The 26,726-nt window shown below is 41.2% G+C and overlaps 1 protein-coding gene across 1 annotated transcript; it reads right to left on the reverse strand.

Annotated features, from left to right (window-relative positions):
- Positions 1-1,661: 1,661 nt before the first annotated feature.
- On the reverse strand, positions 1,662-22,306 carry LOC109479660 (lysosomal-associated transmembrane protein 4B-like). The gene is made up of 10 exons (XM_019781649.1): positions 22,180-22,306; positions 12,982-13,068; positions 12,490-12,547; positions 11,535-11,608; positions 10,771-10,887; positions 10,348-10,425; positions 9,852-9,938; positions 4,071-4,134; positions 2,044-2,163; positions 1,662-1,780 (listed from the first exon to the last, which is right to left on the reverse strand). Exons 2-10 carry the CDS (start codon positions 13,054-13,056, stop codon positions 1,662-1,664), a joined length of 792 nt encoding a protein of 263 aa, XP_019637208.1. The 5' UTR covers positions 13,057-13,068; positions 22,180-22,306.
- Positions 22,307-26,726: the final 4,420 nt, after the last annotated feature.

Below are 26,726 nucleotides of genomic sequence, written 5' to 3' on the forward strand. Positions count from 1 at the left end.
AGAGGAAACAGAGCATAAACAATGTTTTCCTTCGGTAAACATATTGATACAGATCATCTGATATAGACACAGTGCTTACCACCAGGGCAGTGACGATGCCCATGATGATCCATGGAATGGCCAGCCCCACTGTACGGAACTGTTCATATGTGGAGAGACGAAAATGTATCAGAAGACGAAACATTTCTACAACTCTCATGCAATCATCATCAATTCTTCCTCTCCTCATACACAAGTGCGATAGTTTCGTCTCCTGGTTATTACTTGTTATGACACAAAAGTCAGGTACAACATTTTGCCTAGTAATCTAAGTATTGAAGATTTCGTCTCTCTTTTTAAAACAACTGAACATAATTTTTCAATTTTGTGGTCATTAGTGTCAGTCATGAGATGGTTGAATATATACTTTTTGTTCTACCTTTACACATTTTGCAATATCATGCAGTTTACAATCAAGTGCAAGGTGCATTTCATCTTCTACACTATCACAGTGCAATGAAACTTTTTTATAATTCGTGGTAAACCCACCTGTTCCTCCTGGGAGCCTTGTTCAGGTTTGTTCTGGACAGGGGCCATTGTGTATTGTACAGAGATAACCACCTGCACGATGACGTAGGTGATGGCGTAAGGAACCCACGCCAAGCACAGCCATTTGTTGTCCTGAAAAAAAAAAAAAATCTGATTCCTGAAACTATTACTATGGATAGGAAAATATAACTGTTAGTTTACTGTCAGTTTCAATTTTTGTAAGGCAGCCATCATTGACATAAACTGTGTAAGCAACCTATCAAAGACGGATTGACAGTTACTTCACGTTCTGTGCTACTCCCGACTTTATACGATGTGGAATTAGGAAGAACGTTTTGAAAAACATCTTCAGCTCTTTTTCTTAGTCATGCTTCTTTTGATCAGTTGTATCTGAAGATGAAAGGCAAAACTGCGTTCACGCTCGTCTATCATGTCGATCTAAAACGGCGAACATCCGGGGTACAGACGATGTTATTTGAATTTGTTACAGTTGAGAATAATCACGAGAAAGATGCAATCGACATCAACAACGGTCTCATCTACTGGGACCTTCCCGCCCGAGAGGTTCCCTGGCTGGGTAGTGACGTGAGTGGAGGTCGACCAGGGGTCCTCGCCTGATCAATTATAGCGGCGGATTGAATGCTCTACTGGGCACGAAGCAAGGGAAATACGTGAGACGAATGGCATGAAAATGCACGTAAGATGCGTGATCGTGGTACAGATGAAACGGTTCACTTGACGTTCGCTTCGTTTCATTTCAAACGTTTTTAATTCTTAATCTCTGTGATGTGAAGGTAGCACACTTGATGTGACAACCTATTTCTGTAAGTCACCGCCTGAACCGATCGGCCATGTACTGACGATTGATGTTGATGTAGTGAAAGACCATGGTTTCAACTATTCATTGCTTTGTGTTGAAGGAAAGTACATGTGCATGCAATAACACCACGGAAAAAATAAAACAATTCCTGAAATGTGGAAGGTAAATGTAGGAATCTACTCACAGCCATGTATGCTTCTGGCATTAATGATATTTGTATGAAATAAACAGTAAACCTATGGGTATCCATCCACTCATCTGCATAATCCCGAGACCTCACTGACCTCTTAAATTTCTAAATGCTTTGAAATTGTTACACATGGTATAGACATGCACGACGCAAGGCGATTGTAGCTACCTTTGCGGCTCCCACGATCAGCAGAATACAGAAGATGACGAAGATGAGGTCGAAGACAATACCGCTATACGCCGCTGCAAAGCGAAAACAAAAACTGGAAGTTATATACATATACGAGTATATGAATATAAACAGCATGTTTGAATCAATGAAGAATCTTTTCTCCTATAAATTAATATATAACGAATGATATTTTGATATGAAATCCAGCCAGTCATTTTTTGACATACAAAAATCAAGGTAAATTACTTTACATTATAAAAGGTGATAAATTCAAGATTGTTTTTTTGTGTGTCTACTGAAAGGTGAACACTGGAGAACAAACTCATGCTCGTACCTTCCACCATGTAAGCCTCGCCCGGGCATTGTTCATTTTTTCTTTCGTCCGAGTTGGACTTTTGCTGATAACATTGTGATGGTTTAGTTTTTCCGCCACCAGCTTCAGGAGAACCCAGCGCTGTAAAATGAACAAATAGTCAGGAGCGTTCCTTTAACTTTAGTATTAGGGTCGTGTTGCGGAACGGTAGAGTCTTCGACTCGGAATCAATAGGTCCCGGGTTCGAGTCCTGACACGCCACCGATCTTGTGCCCTTGGCAAAGGCATAGTATTACACGACTTTCCTCAGTTCGCTCAGGTGAAAATGAGTATTGTATTGTGTTGGTGGCGGCATTAATATAAGTTGAAAAAACTTGAGTGTGCCGTCACCACGTCTTGTGACTACATGTTGGAGTATGAAAAAACAACCTACAGTACTAGTACGTAGGTGAAGGTTAGATATATCCAGGTAATAAGATACGAAAAAAAAAGTTACTTAAGCTATAGCTACTGGATATGATTGTGGAAACGGTCAGACGTTCCATTGTCTTCACTGATTTGCATATCAATCAATAGTTCGTGCTTATACAACTTTTCTGACAATTATCCAGTGTCACTAACGAAAGGGAGTGGATGCTACCTGAAACGTTTGGCCGTTTCCAAAACCATATCTAGTTGCTTGTGTAACTGTTTTTCTTGGCGTATCGTACTAGTATATACTCCCTTAGACTCAACTGGTTACCGTCCTGGTTAGTTCACGTTCGCTCCGACAATCACTAGCTCCGACGTTAATTAACCAGGATAGTACCCAGACTAATACTATCCTCCATTTCTCTTCATCCCAGTGAAGCTTGTACTAAACTAGCTTAGATGTGACGTGGTTTAATCTTATATCCGAGGCTATATTGAAGCGGATGTATATATGAGAAACAATAATCATAATCTAGTTTCCCCATTTATAACCAAATATACCCGTCCACATGGTTAGGAACAACAGTGATGCAAAATCAACATAAAAACAAGATGGTAGGCCGAATCATTGCATTTGGCTTCAATTATTATGCCCAGGGGATTATGAATATACCATAAATTTACGCCCTCGTCAATATATATATGTAACGTTACACAGCGTAGTGCTAACATCACCTTTCCTCATGCTAAAACGACATTACACATACACACATTACACTAGTGTATTGGGATTTGCCTTGGTATCATAACATGCATCGAGACTGCAATAAAATAATCTTCTTCCCTGGTATGACATCAAATTCCCTGAGGATCTAGGTAACCTCCCACAACATGAGTATATAGGGTGAATACTGAACATTTGACATTTGGAAACCTTTATACAGTTGGCTTACAGATCGTAGTCGTTTGACGAACGACAGCCTTTTCTGTTGATTGTATCAGATGTATGGAAATCACATAGGGGAATACCGTTCTAAGAATGAACAGATTAAATTTAAGCAATCCTGCTTAAGCAAATCTGCACCAGAGACAAGGAAACACAGTCAGCACCAGGGACAGGGAAACACAGTCAGCACCGGGGACAGGGAAACACAGTCAGCACCAAGGACAGGGAAACACAGTCAGCACCATGGACAGGGAAGCACAGTCAGCACCAGGGACAAGGAAACACAGTCAGCACCAGGGATAGGGAAACACAGTCAGCACCAAGGACAGGGAAACACTGTCAGTACCAAGGACAGGGAAACACAGTCAGCACCATGGACAGGGAAACACAGTCAGCACCAAGGACAGGGAAACACAGTCAGCACCAAGGACAGGGAACACAGTCAGCACCAAGGACAGAGAAACACAGTCAGCACCAGGGACAGGGAAACACCGGCAGCAGCAGGGACAAGGAATCATACTTAGCATAAGGGATAGTGATCTGCAAAGTATCATATTGCATGAATACACAGCCATGTTTTGTTAAGTTCAAATGCTGCCCTGGTAACCTTTGGTTTAAATGCTGCTCTGGTAACCTTTGTCTGAGATTTGTGTCATATATTACAAAGCGGTTGCAAAACTATTGTTCTTACCGTCTTCATGCACAAGCATGCCAGTAGTGGCAAATCGCACGGCCAGATCTACCCCACTGACGATCTGAAAAGAATTACAGATACATTTTTATTGTATACGTTAATATTTACGTTATCACAGAAAATATTTTTGAGCATTTATCACATATACAGAGACCAGATATAGTGGTATTTTTTATAGGAATGCATGTTATAATTTCACATGGATTTCCCCTATCATGTGAAGTCTTTGGTGTTTAGAAAGCTACATAGCATAATAATGGAAAAGATGCAAAAAGTACAATAAATATAAATACAAGTCCCAGAATATGTAATATCAGTATGTCAGATACGTGCCACATAAATTCTGTCCTTCTAAAATGAGAGGTTTCTCTATAACAGTTTTGCTCATGAACGAATATGCACGCTGTATTATTGCTACTTAAATCTTTTGACTTGATGAAATAGTTTGATATTCTGAGAGTGTTACATGCCTTTGATAGAGATGGTTTAAAATGCAGGTCTCGTTCCGCACTTTAAGCCTGCGTACGCTTTATGTTTCCCGCGGGACTACAAAACTCTCCTCCGCACACATTTTAGCACCATCGACGTCTTCACGTCTGAAATGCTTTGCTTTATCTGGAGAATCTATTTACTTCTGTCCTTTCCGCAATTCTTCACTATGCGGCTGGATGAGCTGCCTATCGGGCTCTTGGCGCCATAACGCCTCTCTCTACGTCAATGCAAGGTTACCTAAGTCTGCTGGGAGGCATAGCAAGTGCATTGCAAACGTTCCTTGAATGTCTAATGGGTACGAAGAAAGGAGGGTCCAATGAGTCTAGGTAAGTGAGAAATTAGGAGGTAGGGAATTGGTCTGTGAATTGAAATTGACCGACCGGATGAAATACTCGGCCAGGTTGGATGGTTGCAGATTGGATGTAAGTTCTATATGACTCCCCCACCAAAAGGTGAAGCACATTAGATACAGACGCCTTTGTTTCACCTGATGCGGTACCATGGGAAAGATAGATCAAAACCCGCACAGCACCCATTAACACGTCTGTCTGAAATACCCTTCTTCAATGGCGAATTCTAATACAACACTATATAATATACATGTGTTTCAAGCATAATGTGGTACACATAGCTGAACTATTAGTTCAAACACTGATATGGCGACTACCCATCGGAGGCCAGAATATATAACAGCAGGTAGATGTAATACGAACCAGGAGTATGGCTGCCGTGGCGATGCATCCTGCTTTCAGGCTGCAGCAGCAGCAGCACGTGTTGATGATGGGCATGTCGCTGCGGCAGAAGATGGCCCTCTCCTCTCCGCCGATGTCTGATTCCTCGCAGACGTCTGACCGACCCACGCTCGAGTTAACTGACGACGTGACCAGCAGATTCTGCCACACCTCATATAGCTACCATCATTATATGGTTTGAAACTATATTATTCTGACCAGACGATTCATACCTCGTCCCCCGAATACCTGTCGCGCTCGCCGAGAGGAAGGCTATCCCCGAAGCCGGCCTACAAACGCTAGGTCCCGCCAGACGGCAGATGTGCCAACGTTCGCATCAGCAAGAAGGAGCCGCCATTGCTCTTTTATCAGCTCACGTCCCACCCGTTACCGACTATCTCACCTCAGCCGGAGCTCAGAACCGTGCGAATGTACATAAACTAAGGGACGGCAACGCACGTACTCGGCGGTAGTGACGCCAAAGAGTACTGCTGGACGCAAGTAAATTGCTTGCAAAGACGTAAATTGCTAAGCCATCGTAGGAACAGTTTCGAGCGCTGGGCCAGGTGACAGCAGTATACAGTTTTATGTACGAATTTGAGAAATGTTTCGTTTTCAACATAGCGGTAACTTCTGTTTTTGTTCAACGGTGCAAAATACTAGCATACGCGTCATCACCCGACAGTGTGTGTTTCCAACATGTATGGGGAAATTGAAAATTCGATAGAACATTTAATCATATAGCCATGCTCGATCGGCACACATATAACGCCACTGCTACTGAGCTTGATATCGGCTGCAACAGGCAAATTCACCAGACAAACAGGGATAAGTAAATGTTGAGATATAGCATCTAAACTACGATTTCATGAAAAAAGAATGAAAATATTTATATTGAAAATATTACTGACCCACGTTAAACCTGTACCATGTTGAAACAACGCACAATTTAGTCATATTCACGTATGAACTTTCTGAAAGTAACCACTGGTGCCCGTTGAATTTACGCCTCTGGCTCCTTACCCCTGTTTATTGCCATATTTTATTCAATATATTCATATACAAATTATGTTGAACCGTTGTTATCCACTTCTCAGTGTACATTAACACTGGTATGGATTTAAACAGCCATATATTCACCATGCATATATATGATTAACCGCTATACTACATGAAACGGTTTGTGGCCTCGGGTCATCGACCTCGCCGTGCCATTGAGTTAGCAAACGACTAAACTGATTCAAGTTGTTGTGAAGGCCCTTACTGTAGTCGTGGTGACTTACTTAGTAGAACGCGTAGGTTGACTCTAAACATCTTGTCTCATGCTAATATCGTGAAAACGTCAAGAATGGACACACAAGCTATACAATTTGAACGCGTCTTTGATTCAATAAAGGCATTAGAAAAGCAAAAAAACAACGGATATATGATTCACACGTCTCCATCGGTTATGATATCACTAACTGTTAGACATCATGTTATCAGTACCAAGCTCAAGAAGAAAGCCTTGAAAAATCAAAGCTGAGGCTTCTCTATATGCTGCCAAAGTTTGATCCGTGCAAGCAGAAATCTAATGGACAGTGTCACGCTGAAAGCACCACGAAACACTTTTAAGGCCGGCCCGGCGTGCTTTCATGTTTTAGCCATAAGAGGTACCGAACTTAGAGAACAAAGAGCCATGCTCGACCTAATGGATTACCATGTCCTGTTGGACAGACATGTAACATAGATGCAGTTGAAGGCTAAGTGTCATCATGAGCTAACTTAAAACCAACGCGTCGCACGATCTAGGCCTGAGTTCAAACAGTATTGTTGACAGAGCGCTCAAAAGCTATTAGGAAGACTAAGGTACGTACAATGCGTCCTTTAAGCTTTTCTAAAGGTGATGGCCTTACACCGTGTTACACCAGCCGGACATTCGGGAGTAAGTCAAAGGTTGTGTTTCGGGGGGTATTATTCAAGTTTAATTCAAATTCAATTCGCTTAAAGATACACGTGGCCTTAATCTGATCAGACCGTGCCCGAACGTCAGCCAAACGTGCACGTGGTCGGCTGGTGTTCGGCAGGGGGAAAGGTCGGCGGAAGGTCCTGAGTGTGTGACAGGGGCTTTACATAACGCCACTTTGTGCTATATTCTTCCGTCGATCATTCCAGGAAAAGATATTCTTCCGGCGATCATTCCAGGAAAACATATTCTTCCGACGATCATTCCATGAAAAGATATTCTTCCGGCGATCATTCCAGGAAAGATTAAAGCAGAAAGTTAACCCCGTTATCGATGTTCTTTGACATGTTCGATTACCGCTCACAAACATGATTTTACTTGACCTCAATTCGACTAAATGATATATTTTGATTAAATCAATGACCCCCTTTCTTCAATTCATTTACACTGTGACAATACGACACAAGAGGAATTAAATCGAAACAGGCATAGATCTGCCGCATTGCACATATCAAAAGTCAACACATGTACAATCATCTAGTAGTACGCATTTACGATGCAGTTATATATATAATTAATACAGTCTGGAAAGCAGATGAAGTTTTCTTTGCTGTAGGAATGACATTTCTGAACAATTAAGGTTTCTTTGTGTGATTCGAAAATCGTCTGTTGTTAGTAAAACTGCTTTTAAATACATTAACACAGCTGTCTAGCTTGTCTCTCATTATTATTCGTGTCGTGTTCCTAAGACTATAAGCTAGAAACGTACGAATCCAACTGTAAAGATGGAAATACAAGGTGCTAACACTCACAACAAAAGCCTTTATTATAACTTGTACAGCTAGATATCGGCAATACTAGAGCAATTCTGTGCAGTATCGTAAATTCAAAAGTCATCCTGTTTAAAGTCCGTATGATCTTACCCAGCCAAGCATAATAATTGGTGTCATCATAAGTGGCATATCATCATAATTAGCCTTAAGTTTTAATAATACAGACCCGCGAATATCGACTTGTGACATCCATCTACCATACCAACAAATGATACTGATAGCGTATAGGCTTATCATAACTATAATACAATACAGTCAAAGGGCAACTATAACACAACAGTTTTTTTATCCTTCGCTTCTCAAGGTTTGGTTAGATAGAAAGTAGTTTCGTTTAGAAAACAGACTTTTTATACACGAATAATACAGTTGCATATGTCTATTGTCTACAGATCGCACAACCTACTGTACATTAGTGCCATCAACGAGTGGGTTTGCCACAGTAGAGAGCCGTTTTGAAATATTGATAACATTATCCAACCATAATCAATTCATCTTGTTGCTTCTCTATGTTAGAATATACTGTAGTATATAGTTTTATGCGGGCTAATGCATATGTTAATAGCATTAAGTTAACAAAAGAAATAAAAGATCACCACAATAGCCTTAAAAGTTGCGGAATTCTGAGAAAGCTGTCCTAGATCAGATATAGATCATTGAGCTAAAAATATATCAGAGAAAATCTGTAAAGCTGATGCTAGCACCAAAATCCTCATACTCATAGGCACTTCTCGAGATCTCGCGTGAGTTGACGAGACTGGCGTGAGTTCTTCACCACGTCCACTGCAAAACTCGAGAAGCATCTTAAGCTTTGGCCTGAAGAGAAACACAGAAATGTCTCTTATTATAGTAAGTGTTTAAATTTTTTTGAGGGAATATGACAGGTTGGTGCTTTGTAGGTTTGTTCAATTAATACAGTTCTTATTGTGAAAGCAGCAATTTAAAGTACACGGCAAAAGGAAAAGGGCAGACAAACACACTTTGACGAACAGACAGACAAGCAGACGAACACACAGACAGACAGAAGCGGGCACAGAAAAGCAAAGCAGCTTTTATTTGAAGAAGTTACAAGCTGAAAGCAAGCACAATGTAGCAACACGAAGAAGCAAGGGATGAGGGTCAGGTTGCGCGGTTCAGTAATGCGTTCTAGTTCTAGATATGTTGACATAAAATGATATATAATACACTGCATAGAGATTCTTGTTCTCCTGCAAAGTATCTGTGTCATGAACAGTCAGATAAAGTAAGTTCATATGTCTGTACTTAAGGGTAGATGATTGCATTCATGTCAGCTCTAGGTCTGAAAATAGTAAAAGTTGTGTATTGTGTTGTACGTTCCAATAAGATCTCCTTTCTCATTTAGGCTACTTATAACATGATTAAAGCCCTTCTTTCATTTGGGCACAGGTTGCTTCATGTCGTCGAAAAAGTACGCATAATTTACAACTAACGACCCTTTGATAAATTATTTCTGTAGACTACGTATACGTATAAATGTTTACAAAACACATTTGATTCCATTCCAAGATGCTGTGTCACAAGTGAAGATCAGTTGAGTTTCAATTCAGGACAATCATTTCAGGAAAAATCTATTTCGTGGTACATGTATAAAAAAACGTGCCACCACGTGCGGTTCTCTCCAAGTCCAGGACGATCCGGCATGCATGTCAACTACACGTCACACACCTCACCCAGACAGGTGTCACGCGCCGTACAACCCTCCTGTCAATCACCTGTTTGCGTGTCTGTGATTGGCTGATTACACATATGTCTTGGTTACCTCAGTGCGGGTGACAGTGACGTCGCCCTCCACGATGCCGTCCCGCAGGTTCTGGTAGTGGGAGTACACGCACAGGACGCAGTATACCTGCAACAACGGAAAATTATTTAAATTCAGCTCAAAGGGAGAACTATCACTGAACCGAGAAACTTCTTTTATTCACAACTATTGTTTAACACGAGGAGGTGACGGCATATCATCTTCATCAGGGCTAATATGGCTAGTTTAATGTGCACTGAAGTTAGGTGTCACTGGTTTGCTGTACATTGAAGCTGCACAGTGCACTGTGAAACAGTAACACCCCCCAGCTTCAGTGTTAAACAAATGCTTGTGAATAAAACAATTTTACTACTCAATCATTCACCAACCTGATGAAATTATCTAGAGATAACTATCATTGTTTGGACCACGTCTTCTCCTCTAATGTCTGATTTGCTCGGGCATAGTCTTGTAAAAACATAAACTGAATTTTAGAAACACCATCAGGGGTACTCACGATGAAGGAGACGACGATGGTGACGATCAACCAGCTGATGACGAGTCCACCAATCATGGCGCCGAGAGACACACCCTTCTGCAAAGGCACAAGGCATAACACATGTCAATCTAACTAATATTTTTAATGGGGGAAGGAATACAAGTAGTCTCCGCCTTTTATCCATATTTCCATATTCATACAAGAAGAAGCTCCTTAAAATGCGTAATGCACGCATACAACTAAACTCAATTCATAAAAATATTTCAAGAAATGCAAGTCCCCACACTACCTTTTTCACCCGTACGTTTGTCGGGCAATATATGATATATCTTTGTGACGTGTGATACGTCTTAAGGCGGTTTACAGGCTATGCGAAACCAACTGAGGTGACGCAAGTACGACGCGTAACGTAACTCTCTGGTGACGTCTGTGTGTACTTACGTCGTCGTCGATGTACTCGGCCACAGTCATGACGGTGTAGACTATGGCCAGGATGAGCAGTATGATGAGATACACCACGGCGTATATCACCCAGGACAGGCAGAACCACTTAATGTCCTGTCAACACAAAATCATACGAGTCTAATAGCTTGTTTGAAGTTAAAACTTTTAACACAACACAAAAAAATTCTTCTCACCTAGAGCTTTCGATCAGCACCTCTTGTCTTCCTCAGTAGACTGACCCAGTGAAGCTTGTCACGTGGCTTCTTTGAAGTGTGACGTCAACTGGGTCAGTCTACTGAGGAAGACCAGAGTGACTGGTCGAAAGCTCTAGGTGAGAGAATTTTTTGCGTTGGAACAAAAATTTTAACTTTGAACATGTAACTATATATATATATACCAACACAAATGAACTTTCATGAGAGTCTAATAGCTGTAATGTTAATCATATGTACACATGGCAAGTGCACAAGTGTGTACAATTCAAGTAGATTTTGTTGGGTTAACTTGGGTATACATCTTATCTTATCGATGCCCTGGTTTCTTTTTGCTTGCTGCAACAGCAATTTGATTGTATAATACAGTCTGTAAAATGAACAACTTACGCACGTATTAATGCAAGCCTACGTACCTTACCTTACTTTACTGATTGTATGATACAGTCTGCAAAATGAACAACTTACGCACGTATCAATGCCAGCCTACCTTACCTTACTTTACCTTACTGCAAGTGTGGAAAAAATGACGGCGTCATTCTGACGTACCTTGAGCACGCCCACGATGAGAAGGATGCAAAAGATGGCAAATATGATGTCAAAGACGATACCTCCAGCCAGCACTGGGAGGGAAAACATTTTCATATTTTATACAGACCGTAAAATACAGAAATCTATACAATAAAAAGAAACTTTTCATGGCGACGAATATGTCCCCAAATGGTATATCAGTGGTATTATTTAGGATTAATGTTAACCATGCACGAGTATCATTATACATATGCATGCGTATGATATTGTATTGGACACATTATACGTCTACATGTGGTGGAAACATTGCAGTAGTCGTGATAGGGAGGTCATCTAGCGATACTTCTCTCAACTGCAGGTACAACAGCTTTGTTTACACAGATGGTTTGTATTCCAGACTGGTAAATGCTTGTCGACCTCGAGGTCATCTTGTTGTGTCAAACGAGGCCCCGGGTCTCACAAACGAACTACCGGTATGTCACACTGTTGGAATTCCGTACTCAGCACTGAACAGCGGCCAAGCAAAACAGTGAAGGGCAAGTACATGTATATTCCAACTCCCACGACATACTAGTACATCTGTGGACAGAATCACCACATTCAAATCTGATTTGTCTCAGCCCAAAGCTTTCAAATGCCATTCAAATGTGCGTTCTTGGGCCTGTTGTTGAACCCCCTCTTCTTGATAAGAATGAAAAGTAACACAACTAGTTGCAGGCTTCGAATCCATCGTGTTGCAATTGGGTACTTCAAAACAGTTACTTTGATGATCAAAGTCGTCTCTTTTATAGAATCCCAAAGGACATGTACAATATGTAAAATTTTCTTCTGGGAAGTGCGTTGTTGAATTTCATGTTCTTGACGAAAAGAAAAGCAACAGAGCTAGTTGCACGCTTTGAATTTATCGTGTTACTGTTAGGTACTTCGTAAGAGTTACTTTGATGATCAAAGCCATCCCAAGGACACTACCTACCCCCGGGCACATTGCCGAGTCCAACAGCGCGCAGAATCAGGTCAATGATGGCGATGGCCTAGAGGGAGGAAAAAATACTTGGTGAGGTTTCTCCTCTTCAACACTAGTCATAGATTATACATGTAATGTCATACATGGACCATTTATATGTTATCTGTTTCCTTGAGAAGTACGTATAGGTAGCGTATACGAACGCAATGATATGCAATGATATGATACTAGTGAACAAGGTTTTAGTTCTATTTGTATCGAGATTAATGCATTTGCATCAAAAACTAGAACGAAATGTATTTTTACCTTACCCTTTTACCTATATTTCGTGCATTGTATGTTGTTTAGTATTATATACATGTAGTAACATCTAGCTCAACTTGAGATGAAACTTTCTCTGTGACATGACATAAGTTGCGCTTGGATTGGGATGGAGCCTTCCGACAAGAATAAAGTGTTATTTGTAGGAAGAAGTTGCATAAAAACAATATTAATACTGACCAGGAAAAATATGCCGGCCACCAGACTGCCTGTTCTGATCTTCAGACAACAGCAACACCGTTTCAGCACCGCCATCTTGGTTCACTTCTGAAGGGTACAATAACAAGCAGGTTGACAAGACAAACACGTACATCAGGATCATACAGAACAAAACGTTCACTCTACGTGTACATGTATTAATAGTTAACATAAGTCATTGGAAGAGCATTTAAAAGCAACAAAGTTTGATATGAAGATATGTTTTTGAAGTATGGTTCTAATAAATTTTTAGCAACATACAAAGGACAAGGACAATGTGACGTCCACTCAATTTCAACTTATTTTGTTACCCCACATACGTTGATAATAAGAGTTTAATGTCGACAGATTATATGCGTATTGATATCGATAGATAAAGCAAAACAAAAGGGATTCTGACATCTTAGCAAGTATATTCCGATGTCAGGATATGCCTATACACATCCATTGTCATCATGCCGCAATTTTCCACTTATGTTTGTCATTGAGCACACTTTCATGCTACGCGGGAGCAACTTTATAACATTAACACACATGCACCTTTGGGGCCTCTGCGTTTTGAGTGGAGGTTAATATCAAGGCTAATTTTATGGCTTACTAGCAAGGCGCGCAAGTAGCTTTGAATGTGACATGATGTAAACGGACAGAAACAAGACAGGGTTCACGGCTAACCCTTCTGCACCCCTGTGGAGAGCCATATGAGACACAACAAGCTAATTTTGGCGGCCCGGTGGCACGCCGGTGGCATCTGGTCTGACCCGGAACGGTCAGCATGGGGCTGGCTGCCAAAAACATAATATTAGCGCCCGCACTGACATTAGTAGGGACCGCTCACTAAGTGCTGTTAGGGAGGGTGTTAACGTTTTGAGGTAACCCATCATCCATCTACCAAGTTTGCAACGCACGTCAGTTATGGTACTGATATAGTCTTTTATATATGGTACCAGTACTAGTAATAGTCTTATTACAATTCGTGCACTGTTGGAGCAGTCTTGAATAAGGAAAAGTAGCATTAATTCCATTACTTGAAATTTTTGACTATCTTGATGTCCAACATGATTGGGCTCCTCGTTAAAGTTCGATTTTGGTTAGATAATAGATCATGAAATTCAAAGTATGTAACGAAATGAAACGTATGCAAAGTATGTAAAGATCAAGGAATTATGAACTATACAACCGTGAAACATGTGGAAATTTATGGTTTATTTGTAATAAAGCTTTCCTGAAGTGTAAATGCCACATGCTTTAGGGACTAAGTCTTTACTACTCCTACGCACTTTCCCGTGAAGCGGGCCGCTGTATCGTTAATGTTTGTGACATTGGCCTTGATAAAGTGCAGGAATTCCGGGGGCACGGAATCTCACAGGGCGGTGCCCGGGGGGAAGTTGGCGGGATGGGGCGAGGCGTTAGTCATCAGGGTCAAGGTCAATGTCAAAGGGTGCCACATAAAGGACCAGGGTAAATACCATAGCGATACAGCTATATATCTACAGATAGAACTACTAAAACCGTTTTTATAGTCCTAATGCACTGCTAAAATAAAATGACGAAAGCCATTTGTGACTGTGAACCGATTTTTGTGATGGTGAATGATGATGTCAAGTAGAATATCGTGTAGAGCAATCGGCTAGAGAACAATATACTGAACAGGTCAGATGTGTTGAAAACCAAGATGGAATCAGGTACACAGTAAGGCTGTATGTAACAGCTCTTGGTGCATACTAGTATTGTAAGGCTATACTTGAAGTCTTACAAGTTTTACTAACCAAGCGGTCGAACAGAAGAGCATGCCCAAGTGCCCAAAATATCACCGTGACCGATTAGTACAATGAAGTTGGAGTCCCGGCGAGGTCTCGGCGGGGATAATGTTTCCAGTACCGCACGACATCTGCCGACCTTTGGACTACATAGATCCAGACTACCAAGGCAACGCCGGGAATCCTTACATAAACTTGGCCGTGTCTGAACTCTCTACAGATGAGGTGACACAGCCCAACGCCCCGTATATGGGCACTTCTTACCCCGCACGAGTGCAACTCGATCCAACGATGTTTTAAGTACAAATTTTATGTATGTTTCAGTGGTAATAATTGGCTGTGTCGCGTTACAAGTCTCATGACCAGTCTGGTCTTGGGAGGTACTCGGTTTACATCTTGGAAAATGTGATTCTAGTATTAATCAAACTGGGCTACTGATCCACAATACGGGTTATGCGGTGGTGGGAATTTTGAGTTCGTACAAGTACTAGTGTTACAGACACAACATAATAACGGCAAAAAGACAATAAAGTAACGGCCAAAAAGAACATTTTCGTAGGAAACGTGGCACATCATTTCATGTTGCCTTATTTTCCAAACTACCTGGAAAAGTAGAATTTAGGAGATGCGGTTGAGGTCAAAGCAACATGCCATAAAAATCACAGTTTCCCGGTGTCAACACGACAAGTAGCCTAGCGCGAAAATGGACCAAAGTGAGCACAGAAAGACAACGCCTCATACTCACTAGCCTCTACCAGACTTCGGGAGGAGTAGAAATCCGCCAAATAGAGAGATAACATGCCAGGGGAGCTGGTCCACTAGTGAGTACAGTTTGCCACACCCGATTTTTACCCTTTCCCGCCTCTTGAAGCCTGGTAGAGGCTAATACTCACAGGAATTACACGTATCCGTGACAACCAAACAACCATATACCCAGCGCCTACCAGTCTTTCCCACGCCACAGTTACCATGATCAGAACGTGCATAGCTCTGGGACAAGAACGTGCCTTGGTTTGGGCGTTGTCTTTTACAAAACGTGCGTCAAGAAGGCATCTGAACCTAGTGAAACCTAGCACCGACCAAGATTAGCTATATACCACGTCTAGCGAGATATACGTCCAGAAAGCATCTAGATGAAAGACGACAGACGACAGAATCAATAAACTGACTTTCATGTTTATATACTTGCCAGTCATGTAAAAGCCGATAAAATAGGTCTACTGCCAGGACTGTTACAGTAGTTGACCGTCAGATTTTAGAACATTTGATAACGCTTTTGAGGGGAAACACGCATTTGATCTGCGTGGTTCCCCTAAAAAGCAGTCAACGAGTCTTCCTCAAAACCTTGCAACATATGCGATTAAAAAGCGGGATCAAAACAGTAGAAAGAAGACTATATCTCAGACACTACATCCGCATATGATTTCAAACATCCGAGTAGCAGTCAAGAAATGTTTCTAGCATCTTTACAACTCCAGCCAATCTTTTAGCTGCGCTACAATGGGGACTTGTTTACAACGATGCCTCCTTCTAAAAGTTCAAAATAGGTCGGTATCTCTGTGACAATCTATACAGCTTACTGCTAGAAGTAGACGTGAAAAGAAAAAGCACTTACTTGCACAGGAGGGGGAGAAAGAGAGTACTTAGAGTACCAGCCAAGACACAAGACGGTCTGTTGAAGAGTGAAAGTAGACCACACCCAAAGAACCAGTGAAAGTGGACGGGTTGGGCGCAAGGGTCACGCCTACTGGGGTCAACCCCACAAATTTGGGGAGGGGGTTTAAATAACTTAAAGTTAGTCCTACTGTTGATATTTTGGATAGTTTCTTAAGTCTGTGAAGATAGAGAACACTCATTTAGGGAAAACTTTGTATTCCAATCTTAAACACAGCAACGTTATGATAAAAGAGACGACAGTTACTTTACGTTGCATGACAACGGCTACCCCTCTAGACACATTACTTGGACTTTTCCTTTTATCGGTGAAATTGATAGCAGGGTCGCTTGTTTATCATCCTGCCAAGCTGGGATGAACCAGTGACTATCTGTGACATCAGGGAGGGGTACCGGTGACAAGTGAAAGTTTTGTAAGGAAAGAGACAGAGACATGGTGAGGATGTTTGCAATGGCCTGTGGGCCCTATCTTGGGCGGATAATCTACGAAATACTACTATAACGAATTTGAGAAAATGTGGACCATGCGAATACATCTAGTGGAGGGTGTGGCCACATCATCCATGACATTTGATCAGTGATTCAGACAAGAGCGACGGAAAAAGTGACTCACTCGACAAAACGCCTACTGCTGACATTCTGCTGATGTGCTCTGTGTAACCAAAGACAAACCCTGTCTACTCTATAATTCTCACTGTACAGCTGTAGGTCCGCACAGGGGTGACAGAGTGAGGGTAGTAGTAAATATGCCTGGAGGCAGGGAGTTCTGTTTAAGAAACGAACCATACACTGCGTTCCCGCGAACACTACACTTGCAATGCAGAAAACTTGCTGTAAAACGTCTAAATATTTTCTAGCACAAAAACGATAGGCTTAGATGGTTACAATTAGAATAAGATCTAATTACATCTAATTGTATCTAATTACAATTAGATACAACTTCACACCCCCTTCAAAGGGATGCAATCCTCTTACAACAAAGCCTTCCGACAAATACCCGTAGACGAACTTTACTTCAACGTGTTAAAGACATATTAGATCACAATGGATACTCCTTTCTGTGGTATTCCGAAAACTCACATTATGATCCTGAACATGTTGTGAAAATGCTGAGAAGGAGGCTTACAGATATGCATATACAAACATTTTTTCATACTATGTCAACTGATAGTGGTAAGTTAAGATTTTATGCAAAATGTAAAACTATGTACAACACAGAGCGATATCTTAATCTTGCAGACTTCGAACTGCGCTCAGCCATTAGCAAAATTAGAGTTAGCGCCCATCCTTTGGAGATAGAGAGAGGCCGGTATAGAAGGCTACCTGTATGTGAAAGAATTTGTAAATATTGTAATGCAAAGGCTGTGGAAGACGAAATACACTTTATCTCAAATTGTTCCTTTCATGGCAACGCTCGAAATGAGTTAACTATTCAAACTTCTACAATTTATCCCAATTTTACTAAACTTACAGACCAAGAAAAAACTATTCTTCTTTTAACTTCCCAAAACCCACTAATTTTAGAAAAGGTGGGACATTACGTCTTCCATAGTCTAAAAAAGAGAAGTCAAACCCCTTAGACATAGTTTTAGACATAGCTATAGCTCTAGACAACTACCTTTCATCATGTAGATTTTAGTTATTTTATACTACGTTTCATTGTTCTTTTATGTTTGTCTGCAATTAGCCCCCCGGGCATGAATTTGCAATAAACTTCACAATTATTCATCACTTGTTACGGCACTGTACGCGTAAAATTTTAGCCAAACTCATTTCATTGCTGAAAGTTACGCCATAAAGACTTTACAAATTAAGAAATGATGGACTTCAAAACTTAGAGTAGACTGTTTCCTGTATAATATTAATTAGAATATTGAAACCAATGATTTATGACTGTACGTGACACCACCCACTCCCTCTATAAGTATACAGTGACACACACATATACACAAGACGAGAAATATGGAGGTCCATCAATTTTGAGCCACAAGAGGACCATGCGTAGTGTGGATTTCCTAGCATGGATGCCAGACCCATAACACGCTAGCCCCAGAACTCAGAGGGGCTATGGTATAATTTCCTTGGCGGCATATTGGCCCTGGAGCCGAGGAACTGGCCTACGTATATCCCCCGAAAAAGTCTGGAACCAGGCTATGAATTTCCTGGCGCAACCCGGAACACTGTTACTGTCGCGCCGTATCCACCCAATTACGCGGGTTTACCCCAGCACCCTGTAGTGTTTACAGATGGACTGATAGAAAGTGTTGAAATGGCCCTTCTGAGTACGTCACGTGTTTTTCCACACATAAACTGTTGATAAAAGGTTCACTAACTGACGAAAGAAGAGGTAGAAGAAGGGCGGGGGGGTAGATGTAGTAAGTAGAATGGCATGTTGAAACACCCGAGTCGAAAGAAAACATGACACAGAAGTGAAAATAAACAGGACTATCGTCACAACCAATCCCTTGAGAAAACATGGTATCTATGGTAACAACTTTCCCAGCATGGACGTCAAAACGGCAAGAGGCTCTACTAGGGTATTCAGTGATACGATATAAATCTTTTCCATAACCGAAATAAGCTAAAATATGTACTCGGAAAATAAAACTCTTGATGTATTTCCCCTCTTGCTTGTTCATACTCGACGACATTTCGTTGAGAGTCCACCTTTCCATCTGTTGTCAAGTTCAACTGTTGACAAATAAACTTTAAAGACCAGGCCTATCTAAAGTGTTATTCCGAACCTCTCTCTCTCTCCCCCCCCTCTCTCTTAATGTTTTCTTAATCTTGACAGAAAATGAGAAGAAATTGCATGCATACATTCAACTCAGGGCATCTATAAACTCAGAAGACCTGGTTAAAACTTGTGCCAAAAATTAGCATTAGCACCTTTCGAGTACGCATTGAAGTTCAACATGAGCCAACGTGATCTAAACGGTTCACCCCTTCAACCCGGGTCCCTGAGAGTGGCACATTGTCAGCGTCACGTCTCACGGTAACCTTAGTAACCAGGGGAAGTTGTTCTTGAACCATCTGCTTCCTTCTTGGCTTTAAGAGGGCAAGGTCGGAGGTCAAGGGAGCGATTGACGGACAACACGCAGGTTTTATTGTCTTGTTTTGGACCGCAGCCTTTTCTATTGTCGACGTTTATTGGAGCAAGACAAAATCGGCAAAAAGAGACAAGTTTGGAGCTATTGACAGACGCACATAACCCTTTATTGAGTTGTTTGGAGTCTTTTGATGGTTCTTTTGAAGTGCAGTTCTATAACGTTAGAAGCAGCGTGACATTTGTGTTTTGGAGCCACCGCAAGTTGTCGCGGAAACTGCTACTGTGCACACGGATGCACACTTGGCACGAAGCCTGACTATCATTTTGGCATGGAAGTTTTTATCCTGGAGAATGGCTAGTCTTCAATCTAATTCCCAAGTCAAGTGCATATATAAATGGAAAGAAAAACTGCCCTGGTTTTCTGTCTGAGTCTAATCGTATTGCCAGCTGCTATTTTGGCCGGGGAATAAAGTAAGGAATATAAATTAATAGTGGTCAAAGCTGCTGGTGTTCAAACGAGAACATTTATCAGCACAAACATAATATAATGCTGCTTTTTTTTCTCGAAGCTAATGAGTAAATAGTGTCATTTTTTTAGTTTTAAAGGACTCTTAAAGCATTTTTCTCTATTCATGCACTCCAGTGCAAGTACGTAGAAATTGGTTTCTAAAACGATAACACATAAATATTATTTGGCAGCTTACAACGTAAACACTATATGTCAATAACAACAAGTAACAGCTAAACAAAATGCTTTCGTTGTTTTGATTCAAAATCAACATCCACGCACGCTTCGTGTACTCGTGAAAGATGTAAAGAATGCATGGGGTGACTTCTGGGAGAGTTTCACACAGCAGCCTTCTATTTCAGGATCGTCTTGTTCAAATAATCACAAGTTGGGCTGACATTTCATGGAACCTGGTAAATGAACACGAAGAGGGAGAAAATTTGTATGGTACTCGTACTGTCTTATAATCGTTTGGTACATGTAGTTTCATTTTCAACACTTGAAAATAACATTTATTAGGCAAATAAGGTAAATATTATCAGTTGCGCATTTCTATTTCAAACAATAAAATTTCAGTGGAACGTTTTTTTCCAGAAAACTTAAAGCTAATTACTTTCGATGATATCGATGCTTGTGTCCCACACAGCATCAGGTGCTGTGTTGTAAACAAGATATCAGCAACCCCTTTGCGAGCCTAAACTTACCGGCCGGACCTCGCGAGCAAACTCAATCCACATGGGGGAAAAGCTTTTCCAGATGTTTTCTGGGGGCTTGACCCAACTTTACGACAGAATTCCAGGGAGAACTGTTTCCATATTGTACATACACATGATAGGGAAGGTGCACATGCTCGCTCCTTTGAAGTCCTTCATTTTTAACGGAAGGTTTTGCACCACCAGCAGCAAATTACATGTCCGGCCTGGCGTGCTGGTTCTTGTCTCAATTAGAAGAAGTAGACGGAAAACAAACTGCCCCACTTCGCGAATTGTGTTTTGCAGACTGTATGGGTGTAAAATAATTCAAGACTATCCATACCGACGAACGGCGAAGGATAATTGTGTATAGTTATGTTTATCTTCTTGGCTGTTTAATATCTTAAGGTAGATTGCAAAATAGTTATTCAGATCCTTTCTTCAGTTTCGCTCGACTGTACCCGGCTTTTTGGAGGATCAACGGCGGCTTGGGCTGACACAAGCTGACTAAGAAAGGATCTCAGACTATTTTGTTACAATCATAATTCACAACGTAACAAAATACCAACAGGATCTGTTGGGCTTAAACCAATATGTGCCGATACAGCGATCTGTTATCATATCCACACAAAAAACAAGCTAAATGCTAGCTAGCTACCAGGCCTGCTAGCTACTAAGCGCTTCTTTGCATGTATAAGTTTGACTTTCTTCAATAAGTATCGTGCAAACATACGAGAGCACTTGTTATCACTGTTGCTTTGATGAGACCGATTAGTTCTATTGAAATAATTTGTTGTTGCTGTTGTTGAAATTTGCCTCATTTATATAATGTGATAGCGACACGAATCTGTCAGCAATGTGGCTCAATAAGAAAAGTGAACTGCGGTTGGGTACCACTATTCAATATCACACTTGATCTTGATCGTGTGGGTTGTACATCGATGGGCGATTGGGTCAACAAATATCGTTGTAACAAAACTAACTCTTCGGCCTTACATGAACTTCCACGTACGAATGATCGAAAGGGAAAAGAATCCAACCTTTTACATTAGGTTACCGTAGTTTTGCTTTATTTCAGTCTATGATGGTAAATATAACTATATGTTTGACCTTGATTTAGCCCACTGGGTCAGTCAGGTCTTTCAAAGATCATTTGCAAAAAATTCACTGACGCTGTATAAACTTCCCGGTGTTTGTAGTCCACGAATGGCCACGCCCCTTTTATCACGGCCAAACAAATACTACCCATAACAGAAGGATATGCGCCACATTCCTCCATTCCCGGAACATAATCCAGGAAAGGCTTTAAATGAACGATTATCGCATACCGTCATAATACTTAGCATTGATACCATTGTAACGGTAGCAATTACAGGTTGAAGCGATGCAAGTTACTGTAGAACACATACGTTGAATTCCTATACACCATCAGGCAATAAAGTATAAAGCGCATCTACGGTATGAAAGTAAATAGTCAATGAATGAATGACACACGCATACCTTGTCAACGACGCTCAAAAATTGAGGTAAGAGCACGTATGTCTCCTCCAAATTGAGTCCGAGTGAAAGCTGATGAGACGAGATGGGTCCTGCTGAGAGAAAGTTCGCGCAACTCTGGTCCTCCTCTCCACACAACAAACTGCCAACTCCTCCGTGAAGCGCGGGAAAGACTCTCATTGGTCGATTTGAAGTCAAGCCACCTTCGCTGCGCTGTGATTGGTGAGAATGACACATGTGATTGACGCACTCGGCATTCCTTGGAAGCTAACTGATATCAGAGGCAGTCTGGAACGCACAAACCTTATTTGTGCACGGGGAGGGGGCGTGGGAGGGGGTAGGAGAGGTTTATAACCGTGAACATGGTTCTTGTCAAGACTAATCTGGTTTAACGTCGCTTTTGATTGTGCCTGAGTGCAAGTCTGGTTCTCCTCAAGTCGATTTATTGGAGAAAACCATCTATTTTCTTCTTCTTTCCCCTCTACATCCCCTGCTTCTTTGTGGCAGTAATTATTCACATCGAGTTTGATTCAGGAACAACAGGAAGCCTTCTGCAATTCAGCACCTTCCCGAAAGGTGGAGTAATTTTGAGCCTCACGTTTGTGCAATGTCGTCCCAACTTCACTATGCCGCGGTTAAAACTATCTCAGCAAATTGGGACTATCAGTGGAGAGAAACTGGACGATGTAATCTTGCCATTTTGTCATTCTTACATTCAATATCCCAATAAATTATGACAAACTTTGATGAAGAAGGACAGACGTAACGTTATATACAATAATGCCTCATTGACTTCTCTATCCATTGTCTGGGGGTCTATTATAAATAGAGGCCGTAATATTCGACATATTAGGCAAGTAAGCAATGCAGGCGATAATACTGTGACACTATTTGGAGTACCAGGATACACAATTACGACCAAAGTTCTTGTGGCGGCGTCAAGAAAGTTGTATTTTTAGATTTTGTACAAGGTCTAGTCCCAGAACCACTTTCCAATCATACATTTTTGAATATTTTTGCGTTTAAAGATTATGTATAGAGCATGAAAGCCGACAAACTTGGAGTGGGTCAAGACGTGCAGTCACCTTTGCCCGAGCCCATCTTTGACCTAATTTCCGAGGTCACGAGGAGGAACCCGGAAGTGTCACATATAGTTAGTGCGAATTTGTTAGCCGGTGTCCTTGCACGTCTAGCGGTCATTTTAGCTAAGGTAAAGGGATTGTGATAGATGTAAAGGGATTTAGGGTACTTAGATGATAGCCTAAAACGACATTTGGGCACTAACACGGGCGAAAGCGTATGTGAGGTGAGGTGGGGCCGGATGAGGTTGGGTCTCGAGGCGGCCAGCGCAGGAGCTCGAGGTAGGGATAAAAGTTTCTGAAGTAAAGTCACATTCACATGAACATGGTAACATGCAAATTCGCTGTATGAAGCTGTTCATTATTGTCCTGTTCAGTATTCTCCTCTTGTAACTGATAGCACGTGTGCGCACGTGCCACGTTGTAAACGTAGTACGTGCCATAAAACATTAAAACAACACGATTTACACCATGCACCATGCTTTGCATAAAAGTACTGCATATCAGATATTAGATTCATATTATTATGACATAATATGCCTGCTTTGTATCGATGCCTTGGTCACAGATTCTACCAGTAACCAGTTGACAATAGCGCCAACAAATCGGCAGGAAGACACGCGTACAGATGGCGTCTCTAGATAAGTGTAAGAGTTGGAGAGGGGAGATTCTTCGAGGTATTGAGCACAATCTTTTGCTTTTAAATATTCATATCTTAACTAGGTACCGCTGGAGCTACACATTTATCAGTAATCCTATTGAGGGTAAATATTTCAATACCCGTAAGAAAGAATCCTGGGGAATATGGGAGAGTCATGGAAATTTCGAAAAATTTTGTAAAAAAAAACCTTAATAACACGTTATACAACATCTTTAGATTTTGAGGTATACATTGATGAATGCCAGATGTGGAGAACCCTTGTCCTTTGTTGACAGACAGACTACCACATACCTATGCAGGGAATAATGATGATTTGAGGGAAAATCATTAACAACATACAGTTTCAAAGTGTAAGGTGGCTACTCCATTGCCATTTTTTGTCATTCCACACAAAAGGTGACACAAAACTTTAAATCCATCCTACCTTTCCTCAGATGTTTCATCAGTACCCACCATCGGTGTGCCCGGCCATCTCGTCTGTTTGGAAGACTGTGCAGAACCGATTCTGTTGGACGACTCAGGTCAGCCTGTCATGGCGGCTGCACAGATCGGTAAGGGAGCGATCATCGTATTCAGTCACGACGGGTACATGGGGGAGTTCAAACAAAACAACCAGAACTTCTGCCAACTGTTTAACAACTGCCTGTCGTGGCTGAAAGTTGAGAGAGAGATGGTAGTTTATGATGAAGACATCTCTGAGGCAAGCCAGCTGCCCAAGTCAGGTGCACTGGTGGTAGTTGGTGGTGGGAACGGTTTGGAAAAGTTAGTTCCTGATGTCGTGACATTTCTTACCAATGGAGGATGTCTAATTGGTGGGATTTGTCCATGGGGATGGCTGCAGCTTAACCCTACCAAATGTCTTGATGACATGCCTCTGCAAAATATCATCATGGAAGCTGGCCTTTCTTTCACAGATGACTACTGCATCACTCGAGATCGTGTGTTCTCAGTTGCCGCTAGCGCAGAAAAGGCAAGAAGTGCTCATTTTGGCCACTTACTGAAAACTGTAAGTCACAAGTCATTTCAAGAGTTTGCAGCAGCCACTCAATATTGCTTGGCCTCCCTTCCAGAGAAATGCATTGAGAAATACTTGTCAAAAGATCTTGCACAGTTTCTTCCAGGATACCTACCTCACATAGGAGAAGCAATAAAGAACAAAACACTTCAGAAGTGCCCAAGAGGTACTATTGCTCTGGCAAGTATGTACTTAGAAAGGAGTAACTGCAAAGCTCCAGGAATAGAAGATTTTCCAGGAGATTTTGAATCGGAGCCACAGGTGCACTGTGCAACAGTAACAATCACCTCTGAGAAACATGAACGTCACACCACTGGTTACTATCTCCCTGCTGGAACCTGTCTGCTGGTTAAGTCATGTAAAATACACAGCGGCACACTTTCGGGTTGGAAAATCCGAGTCGGCGCACACACAGACAAACTTAGTGACCACCACAAGCTTAACCGGTGGCCAAACATCAGTGTAGTCAAGAAGTTAGATCAGGAGATGCAGCTTTTCTCTCCATATGGTGGCAACATCTACCTGGAAAGCCCAGAGTATCCATCAGAGTTGACCATCATGATAGAAAACGTGGTAGAGGCTCCCTGTTTTGACCTGACAAAACCTGAGACAGTTGACAATTGGCCGGGGAGCTGTCAATCACCAGGGTTGTGGGCGGAGCTGGCTGGCAGACATGTCATCTTCACCCTACCCTCTACCTGTATCAGGGATGGGTTCAATCCCACGGAAATGTTACTGTTTTGGGACAAGGTAGTCCAGGTAAAGCTAGTTTTTATAACTTTTCTTAAGTTTATCTTATTTTTCCAATTTCTCTTTTATGACTTGGTCTGTTTTTTTATGTCTACTGGTACTCTCTATAACTCTTACTGTATGTAAGAGTTATACAGCAATCTTTATTGACACAACAAAAAAAACAGCAACTTTTGTAAGGGCTACAACTACTACAAACTATATGCAATTGGATACAAATAGATTAACCTAACCTACTTACAAGACTTAGTATACGAATAAATCAACATGTTGAGTTTGAAGTATCACTAATTACTGCTAGTTCTATGGCCTAAACATGCTTTGATATGTTTATATAATACTAGTACTAAGTAAGTAGTAAGTAAGTAAGTAGTAAGTAAGTAAGTACTAACTTGGTTGATGTTTGCTTTGCTGACTTTATTACCAGGCACATCATGACCTAAGAGGGACAAACCCTAGCGACTATCGCCATGAGCGAGTGGTGGCAGACAGACAGCCCTGTGCAGGTTACATGCATGCAGGCTACCCCATAGTCACACACCTCGATATTGCTGACAAAGGTTTGCATTTTAACATAAACAAATTAGAGACATAACGTTATATACTGGTATGTAAATCTGTATTAATATCCATCAATATTTATTGCACATCATTATTACACAGAATACAAAATGTACATATGTCATTTATTCTTGACATTCTTGATACTAGTAATAAGTGCATGTACATAGTTCATTTGTAGTAAGTTCTATGGTTAATAAGAAAATGACTTAATATTTAGTGTTGCTGTCAATATTGTTAAGCTGTGCTGCAACATTTCTAATGATCCTTTAAGTTTAAAATTATAAGAAAGGTTAAGTGTTAATGGTGTTGGCATGTCTCAGTGAATTGATGTACATGTATATTGTACTGCTTGCTTTAGTAAAATGTGTTTCAGGCTACCATCTTTACGTATCTAATTACATGCTGATGATAATTGTTGCAAAATTTCTGATTTCTTTTTTTTACTAACAACCGTGCCACTCCCCTACCACAGATTCAAGTA

This window comes from Branchiostoma belcheri, unplaced genomic scaffold (genome assembly GCF_001625305.1).
Source record: "Branchiostoma belcheri isolate BF01 breed outbred unplaced genomic scaffold, Haploidv18h27 scaffold5, whole genome shotgun sequence".
Lineage (NCBI taxonomy): Eukaryota > Metazoa > Chordata > Leptocardii > Amphioxiformes > Branchiostomatidae > Branchiostoma > Branchiostoma belcheri.

Excerpts from the sequence above, each read along its gene's own strand:
- LOC109479660 (XM_019781649.1), bottom strand. The coding sequence starts at position 13,056 with ATGGCGGTGCTGAAACGGTGTTGCTGTTGTCTGAAGATCAGAACAGGC. Across the intron at positions 10,426-10,770 it reads CCGAGTACATCGACGACGAC|AAGGGTGTGTCTCTCGGCGC; the intron begins GTAAGTACACAC and ends GTGCCTTTGCAG. Across the intron at positions 1,781-2,043 it reads CGAGGCTTACATGGTGGAAG|CGGCGTATAGCGGTATTGTC; the intron begins GTACGAGCATGA and ends TTCGCTTTGCAG.